The 9117-nt window shown below is 35.5% G+C and overlaps 1 protein-coding gene across 1 annotated transcript in view; it reads right to left on the bottom strand.

The window, feature by feature from the left end:
- Positions 1 to 1857: 1857 nt before the first annotated feature.
- NEIL3 (nei like DNA glycosylase 3) overlaps positions 1858 to 9117 on the bottom strand; it is a 55611-nt gene continuing 48351 nt past the window's right edge. The window contains exons 9-10 of the mRNA XM_037829110.1: positions 3953 to 4127; positions 1858 to 2376 (exon numbers count right to left, since the gene is read on the bottom strand). Of these exons, the coding sequence (XP_037685038.1) occupies positions 2194 to 2376; positions 3953 to 4127 (358 nt within the window). The 3' untranslated portion in view covers positions 1858 to 2193. The remainder of the gene's footprint in view (positions 2377 to 3952; positions 4128 to 9117) is intronic.

Raw genomic sequence — 9117 nt, 5'->3', positions numbered from 1 at the left:
GAGGTCCTGGGTTTAGGAATTAAGCAAATCTTTTTGGGGGACACAATTCAACTCCTAACCAGGGTTAAAATAAAACTTGAAATAAAAATATAATGGTAACATTCTCACTGATTGAGCCAAAGGGTCAGGAGATGGTGCACTTAACAGAGAGAGCTAGAAGCTTCCTGCCCTGTGCATCCACAGCTCCAATGCACCCTCTCCTGCAGCCTTAGACCACCCAAGAAACATCTACAGGACCCACCTGGGAGGTGCCAGTGCTCTGGGACAAGTTGGGCCATGTCCACATGGGTGACAAGCATTTGGCACCAACCTTCTGTGCTTCCTCAGAAAGGCTGTCAACAAAATATTCATAATTCATTTACTGGTTGTCACTAGAGAGGAAGATAGTTGTCAGTTGAGCTATTGACAATGCAACCACTGGAGTCTGTAAAATTAAAGATGTAGCTATAGACTTCCCCCAAGAAGAGTGGGCTCTCCTGGATACATCCAAGAGAAAGCTGTTCAGAGATGTAATGGCAGAAATCCTCAATCATCTGGTTTCAGTGGGATTTCAGGTCTGCAAATCAGATGTGCATTCCCAATTGGAGCAAGGAGAGGAACTGTGAAGACAAGGAATAGGATGTCTCCAAAACCGGAGTCCAGACAGGCAAAGTAGCCATAAAAAACAAGAAATGATAACCACATGAAACATGTGCAGGAAAGTTGCATCTCCCATGTCATTGGCATATTCCTGTAGTTGGATGTTATCTCCACAGAACCATGGAACTGCAGGAGATATGATGCTGTCTTTCTTGTGCAGCCCTCAGTTAATACAGCAAGTGGGGAAAATCATCCCCGAGTTGATTCTCTGGATTTCAACTGAGTCTTGACGCGCCAACTTCTACCTGTCCATCGGCTTGTCTTTAATGCCCTAGTAATGTCTTGCTGCCTATGATTTTCACTGTCTACACAAAGCAAATTCTTCCATGTATGGAAATATTTTGTGATCTCTCCTCCCCTCACAAAGTCTCTATCCTTTCTGGAATCTTAATATAATTGTCTCTGTTTGCATAAATCTCTGGTCCTTAAAGTAGGCATGTTTTAATGAATCATTGTTTATTTAACTTATCTTACCACTACCACCACATCCTACTTGGAATCAGAAGTCCCTATATTTTTCTTCCAAAAAGGTCACCCTACTTATTCTCATTCCAGAAAGGCTGCCTCTTCCTTCTGGGACTTCTAAGTCTCATTCTGAAGGTTGTCAAATGCCTCAGTAGAAAAGCCATGTAGACTTGGCACTCTCATCATTGCGTTTCCCCCTTCGCCAGATTGTACCTCCAGTAATCCTGAATGTACTGGTTGCTCTCCAATTACGTCAAAGTGGTTTTTTATTTTTTATTTTTAATTTTATCCAGATTTTATCATTGCATGTAGGGAATGTCTAACAAAGACTTCTCAATTGTCAAAAAATAAAAAAATAAAAAAAAAAATAGAACATTATTTTAAGGTTGTCAAATTGACCTAATTTTTAATTAAATAAGAGATGTTAAAAGATTAGACAAACTTTTTAAAACATAAATCTACAACTTCTGTTCTTAAATGTTACTTTTATATTCTGGATCCCCATAGCTTTCCATGTGAATGAACTTAAAGTAACACAAGGGTACATAAAGCATGTGCCTGGCATTTAACACAAACTCAATGTTTGGTGAATGGAAAAAGCTGTCTTGTTTTTTTATTAAGACCTCATTTTAAAAATATCATTTCTGAAACAAGAACTTTAAATCATACATTATTAAGAATAGCAGTAGTAGCTGAGAAAGTATTTATTAGACAAAATACCATATTGTTTTATTGTATTACATAATCCTCTCTTTAAAAAACAACAGAAAAATCACTGCTTACTCAAAGAAATTACAAGAAACCAAGAAAGAGCATACTAAAAATATTTTATCATTACTAAATGCATTAAATAAACATTCTAAATGGAATATGCTGTACACCTAATGAAATGCACATAGCATAAATCAAGGTAAAAAAATGCAGCCATAGGATGGAAAGATGACAGCCATTGAAAAATGAGCATTTCTCAAATATTGCAGTAACTTTACAGTCTAACACAGATATCCTAAAGTCTTATTAAACAAAAGAACATAAAACATCATGTGCAGGTTGAAGAGATTAAATGCCAAATATTCTATAGAAGAAAATTTAGCATCCTGGAATACTTTTTACTCCTGGCCCATTTTCTGCCCATTGAAAAAAATTGCATTGTTTTTCCTTCCCAAGAGGACACACAAAAAAATTCCTTCCATTATTTGGTCCAATCTTCAGCACTGTTCTCATGATGGAGCGTTTGCCGTGGTTGCAGAATGGAAAGGACAAATCTGCCCACTGGGGAAAAAAGACAAAAAAGACAAGGTTGTAATGTTTAGTGGAAGTTGGAACGATGCTCAGGCTAATTCTAGGCTTATTTGATTAGCACCATATTGTCCTCACTACTAATTTGACACTGTAAAATAGACATAAGACTAAATTTAGTTGCTGCCCTTGATAAAGCTTATATCCTAGAAAAAGCATCTCTCATAAATTTGCTTGAATCACATAGAAAACTGTTAGAATTGTGACCTTCCCTTGGTCTACAGGCATATTTATAGTAGTTTTTTTCCTTTATTAAGAGAAATTGAAAACGACCAGAATCTTGCTGTAAAACAAATTAACAGTGTCCTTGCTATAGATCTGTTTCAGTTAAAAAACTGCAAAGTCAAAGAGTTGTCACAATTTTAATACTAAACTGCCTTAGTCTCTTAGGAAAAGAAAACACCCAAAACAGACTTATCTAGACTAAATTAGCCAGATTCCATTGTATTCTTCTTATTCTTATTAATGCTGACCTCAAGAGAGGTAAGAAGCAGGCTGTGGTATTATTGATATTGCTGGTAATGTTTTCCCCATTACACCCTATAAAAGCTTCTTTTTAAAAAAAAATAATTTTATTTAAAAATTTCCAAAATTTATAAACACTTTCTATCCACCAAGTGACATCTCCCCTTTCCTATCCTCCTTATCCCCTGGCAACCTCAACCTACTTTTCTGTGTCTAGGAATTATACAACCTTCTTAAGGAGGAAATCTGTGAGTTTAATAGGGTAGAGTCACATCTTGTGCAGAGATTATCTAAAATCATCAAAATTTCCTTGGGAAGGCACCAACTGAAGACAGATATCTTATCTTTCAGTAAGCCCAACCAGAACATTTTTGTTCCAGCATTGGAACAGATCAATATATATATATATTTTTTTTCAGTTCAGCACCAGATGACGTGGTTAGAAAAATATGTCGCTTAAAACATTCGACTCATATTCAGCATGCTGTGAGGCTCACACACTGAGATATACAGGAAGTGATACTGATAAAGAGACCCTCGATTCTTGTCTCCCATCTCACATTCGTTTTCAGGGATACAGCCAGATTGGAAAGGCGTGAGGAAACTGCCTACAGCCAAACTGTTATTGTGTCATCTCTCTTTTTTTTTTGTATGTCAAGCTTGTGCAGTAGGATTTGCTTAAGTTTATTGTAAGTCCACGGCATATAAATTATTTTCTCTTATATGGCTATCTAATGTGTAAACCAAAGCTGCTTGGACATAGCACTGAAATTAGGAAGAGCAGGTTTTTGTCTTAGACTATGAGCCATATGGGTTAAGTCACTCAACACCTTTCTCTCTTTAGAAACCAAAAGCAATACCTCTACTCTTATGGTTACAAATATACTTTAATTTTTAAATTTTTTAATTTCTTTGTTAATTTTTACTGAACCTCTTTGAATGTGCAGTCATTCATCATTCAGACCTTGGGCTGATTATCAATGTGGCTAATTTAAAGGTCAAACTGGAAAAGTATTGCTATTTGTTACATTGTAACCAAAATATTCACTTACATCATAGTAGGGTTGCTAAATCTTACACTTACTTTAAAAAATCCACATTGTGCTTCCCTAGGTAGCGGACAAGCATAAAACTGCCTGCCCTTGTTTTCGCCATCCTTCCTCACAACTCGAAGAACGCAGAGGCGGTTATGTTTACTGCAGCGAGGACTACCAGCATTTAATGTACAAGTGCCATCTGTCATATTAATTTGAAGTTCACTGCAATGACAGATTACAAAGTAACCACAGCATAATAGCGCTAAAGGGATCATTCATACCACTTCACCCCCTCACATTAGAATTCTGCATGTACAAGGAGATTGTACAGAAAAAGAGGACCATGGTCAACTTTAGGCAAATATACAACTAAGTGTTTTTAATTTTAATTGTTTTCCTAGGTAATTCTAATTTTCTTCCAATGATGCCTGTGTACCTAAAGTATGTAATTTAAATTTCTAAAGAATAAAAACACAACTGAATTGTCCATCCAATACATCATATGGCTACAATTTCTTAATTTTCATTTGTGATATTTGGTTCTTCAATTGCACGACAATGTGTCTAGTTTTATTTCCTTTAAAATATTCTCAAGTCCGGCTGCCCCACAAAGGTAACTAGAGCCACAATCTTTTCTAATTATTTTGACACCAGTAGTAAACTCTCATTAATGGTTTTGACAAGGCCATAAAGATGGCTCTCTCTACCGTCCACTTTAATGACAGTTTTCCATCCTTTTCTTTGATCAAGACTACTATAATACTTACAATCATATTCCACCAAGAAACAGGATGCATGGCAGGTTAGAAATGTGTATTTTGTAAAAACTAGTAGGGAAGATTTATTCTTCCCATGATTAGGATCAAGAATACCTAGAGGTCATTCCTGTATATGGTGTACAAAGGCCAGAAACCAGCCTTCTGCCGCATCCGTATAAACAGAATTTTCTCTTTGAAAAAAAAAAAACTTCATTTTTATTAATCTTTTTATATTTTCCATATTTTGTCATCATAGCAGTTTGTCTTGGAATGGAACAACTGAAGAGAAAAAGTGTTCATATTAATTAAAACCCTAAGTCTCTCCAACTAATATCTTTATTTTTAAAAAATTTCAATGATAAAACAGTTCATCCTTTCTCAAATAACATTCTTAATTAAAAAATACTTAAAAATCAAAGGTATTTTCCCTTTTTCTTGCTCCCTAAACTACATTTTTCACACACTTGTTCCTATAATGATGCCTCAAGCCATCATATATAAGGAAATGACAGAGTATCAGATCTTTTTTGTTATGAAATTGAAATCGGTTTAAAATCCAGTTATAAAACAGTTGCATAAATACAATTGCTTAAAAAATGTTTGCTGGGAAGGATTAAAACATTCTGAGAGTAGTTTCTGAAGCTGTTCATGGAACAGCCACTAAAACAAAAACAGCTCTAGGCATTGCTAAGGAAACTACAATTAAATATTTTGCCAGCAACTTGTTGGTACCTTTTTCAGATGGTGGAGCAGCTTGTATTTTAGAATCATGGCTAATAAAGCAGAAGCAGAGAAGCTGAAGGGCAATGGGCTCTTCTTTTATGCAACCCTCCCTCCATTTCACCAACTCCTTGACAAAAGAGGCGATATTAAAACTAACTTCAAGAAAAGTAGACACCTGGATGGTTGTAGAGAAGTCAAAATATTTCAAAATCAAAGCCAGTGGATCATAATCAGATTTTTTTTTTTAATTGTTGAAGGAGAAAGACAAAAGAGGTTAAGAGTACTAGGAGAAGTGAACGAAATGATGCTCTCTTATTAACGCATGCATGCAACCATGTATTTTAAAGGTGTTTGTCTTGGATAACCATTAGTTAAACATTTTCTAACCCACTTACTTCAACCTAGAGATGTCTGGGATTCCACTTATTGAGGGAGATGTTTAGATGCTCTTACTCTTAAAGCTTTTCCGGGGGAGAGGGACAAAATGGTGGTAGAATTGAGGTGGAAAGGCCCCAATGTGTTTCCTCACTTCTGTTTTCCATCCATTTCTTTCTTGGTGTAAAGTTAAAAATAAAAATAGATATAAGCTAGCTTATCTTTGGCACTCAGAGTGTGGCCCACTGACCAGAAGCACCAGTATCACCTGAGTGCTTGTTAGAAATACACAACTATCCACCCTACTCTAGATCCCCTACAGAATTAGAATCTGCGTGTTAATAAGATTCTCTGATGAATCATATGCACATTAACGTTGTGAAGCACTGAGTTAATGTAGCCAAGATACTGATGCCACCTGTGATCACATCCATTCAACTATGCACTGCTAATCTTAATTTTATGATAGAAAACATTATCTAAGATAATTGAATGTTCTGATTAATTAAGGATATCTTGGCTCCTCTGTGTTTCAATCATTAAAGACTTTGTAGTTAAAAAACTAAGATTGGCAGAGTATTTTCTGAGGCAAATCCAGTACACAGAATAATTTATTTTGATGATTAGCACCATCATTTTGAATATTAATACTAGATTATAAATGCTCTATTAATAAAATAGAGCAGGGGTCGGCAAGCTTTCTCAGAGAGCAAATATCTTAGGCTTGTGGGTCTTAGTTTCTGTTGCAACTACCCAACTCTGCTGTTGTAGCACAAAAAGCAGCCACAGAAAATACATAAAGGAATGGGAATGGATATGTTCCCATAAAACTTTATTTTTAAAAACAGGTGGCAGGCTAGATTTGGACTTGCCAGCTGAAGTATGCTGATGCTTGATGTAGAGGTCATTAGAACCAAGAATAGTGCTTGATGCATAGTAGGTTCTGTATAAAGACATATTAGCTAATAAATAAACAAAACTTGACAGAGATAGGATAAAAACTATTATCAAGAAGGAAGACATTACCAACAACAGGTTTATAATTTAAAAATTATTTTTTTCAGCAATCAATTTATTATGGTTTAACTTATTTTAAAGATAGGATGACTCATTACAATAAAAAATATTGCCTAATTTTTTTTTAATTAATCAGGCTTACTGAGTATAGATCTTATAGCCCAACAGTATTTCAAGGATTAAAACAAACCAATAGAGTTTAAGGGACTCATCCTGGATGGTCCCAGGTAGATCTGAAATCCTTAGGGACTGAAAACTCCAAATGGTGATTCAGAAGCAAGTACAAGGTGTCAGAGTCTACACTGATGATTGAGGCAGCCTTTTAGTACCTCTATTGGCAGCAAACATGAAAAATGTTAATGGTTTTATTAGTTTCATTTCACTCATCTATGTGAGCCTTTAAGTCAATTCAGGAAAAACGTCAACCTAAAACAAATGTAGTCTTTCGAAATGTATCACTGTTATGCTCCCCGTGATCACACTTACATCAAAGAGTCAAGTGTTTTTAGTGAAGTGTCTTAAATGCTTAAAGATTGGTTCAACCATTCAACTTAGAATCTAATAGCTTGGTAAAATTCAAGTATTTCCACAGACCAATCCTAAAATATGCCTCCTCCATATAGCAGGGAGGACTAGGTATGTGGTGATGAGATCAGTAATTAAAGGAACAAAAGTCAAGTTAATTTCCATATAATTATCAAAGAAAAAAATAAACTGGCTGTAAATTGTGAGTGGACCAACTGCTTTAATAGCACTTTGTTGTGAGCTTCTGTCAGGCATCTTGTCCACAAGATGAACACTGTAGCTGCCAGACAAGGAGAAAAATGAAATAAATGACCGTAATTTGCTATTTATTCCTTGTAAAGTAGCTGGGTGCAGAAGGGCTGCTGGGTGAATTTATTTCATCACTTGACATTTATTCTGCTAGTTGATCTTGATTGATTGTAGAGTCTCAGTCCTAGTGTTCCTATATTCAACACATACATATGCTGCAGCATTTGTAAGTAATGCTGTGCACTGTGATTAATCATACGATCCTGTTACTAATGGCTTATGAAGAAGTCATTTAAATTTAAGGCTACATTAATGTTTTTTTAAATCCTTAATTCATTAGATAAATTGTCTGAGATTTTCTACAAAGCACTAAGGAAATAAAAATATGCCAAGATATTTCATCTGGGTACAACGAATGCCACAATATTTTTAAATGAGCACTTCTACTTCTTTCCACATTAGCCACAGAATGGAAGTCTATTCAGAAATGATTTTCTCCTATAGGATATTCTCCCAACTCAGACACTCTTAATTAACTCCTTCATGAGCTTTCATCGTAAGGCTTTAATTAGGGTTAAAGTGAAAAGGTAGGGTAGTCATCAAGTCCTTCAAGTTTGGCTCCCATAGTTCAATCTATGTCTACCAGTTCTGAGTATTATGAACAAAAGTTAAACCAGATATCACAGATGATTACAAACAAAATACTTAAAAAATAGGTCAAGGATAAATCATAAGGATTAACTGACTGATGGTAAACTGAGAGTCAGGACAAGAAACTTGAGATTCAAGTGCATCCACTAATCAAAAACTGTCTTGGAAATTATGAAATAACCATTAAGGATTCCCAGAAGTTGGGTCAGGAGTGTATACCAGTTGGCCACTCATCCCACTGCCCTGAGGAGGCTGCTCACCATCAGCAAAGCCATCTTTAATGAGAGGAAGAAATGGCAATCAGAATGCATTTGAGATTATTTTATATCTCTACCCATAGTAACTCTTTCTCTGCTTAACATTCATATTTGGGAAGAAGACCCTTCCTTCCTTCACATGTTATATTTTCTTCACTCCATTAAGCAATGCTGGATGTACAGGACCTGCTTTCCAAAGGGGGTTGGGGGGCAGCAAACAATAAACTAAGAGGCTTGGAAAAGAAAATAGTGGAGAACTGTCTCTCTCTGATGGAGGCATAATATTAGGTGGTGATATTCTGTTAGGAAACCCACATAAAGGAACTAAACAAGGCAGGGGGAGGAGTGTCAGTGGACGACTGGTTTAGCAGCAGTTAATATTGTTTAGGTGACAGCAGTTGGGTTCTTCTCTTGGATGTGTAGCTGGTAGTCTCATAAAACATATCTAATCTGGTGGTATATATTAAATGGAATTACAACTTTTTAATTTTAAATATAATAGTATATAAATATAAATATAATAGTATATAAACATAATGTATGGCCAATAAATATAAGAAAAAACTTCAATCTCATTGGTGATAATGTAAATGCAAGTTAAAACACGAAAGGAGATACAATTTTACAGTCTACCCAACAGAGAAACTTTAAAATGAC

Source organism: Choloepus didactylus, chromosome 3 (genome assembly GCF_015220235.1).
Source record: "Choloepus didactylus isolate mChoDid1 chromosome 3, mChoDid1.pri, whole genome shotgun sequence".
NCBI classification, from domain to species: domain Eukaryota; kingdom Metazoa; phylum Chordata; class Mammalia; order Pilosa; family Megalonychidae; genus Choloepus; species Choloepus didactylus.
This window is presented reverse-complemented; position numbering and strand designations above follow the sequence as displayed.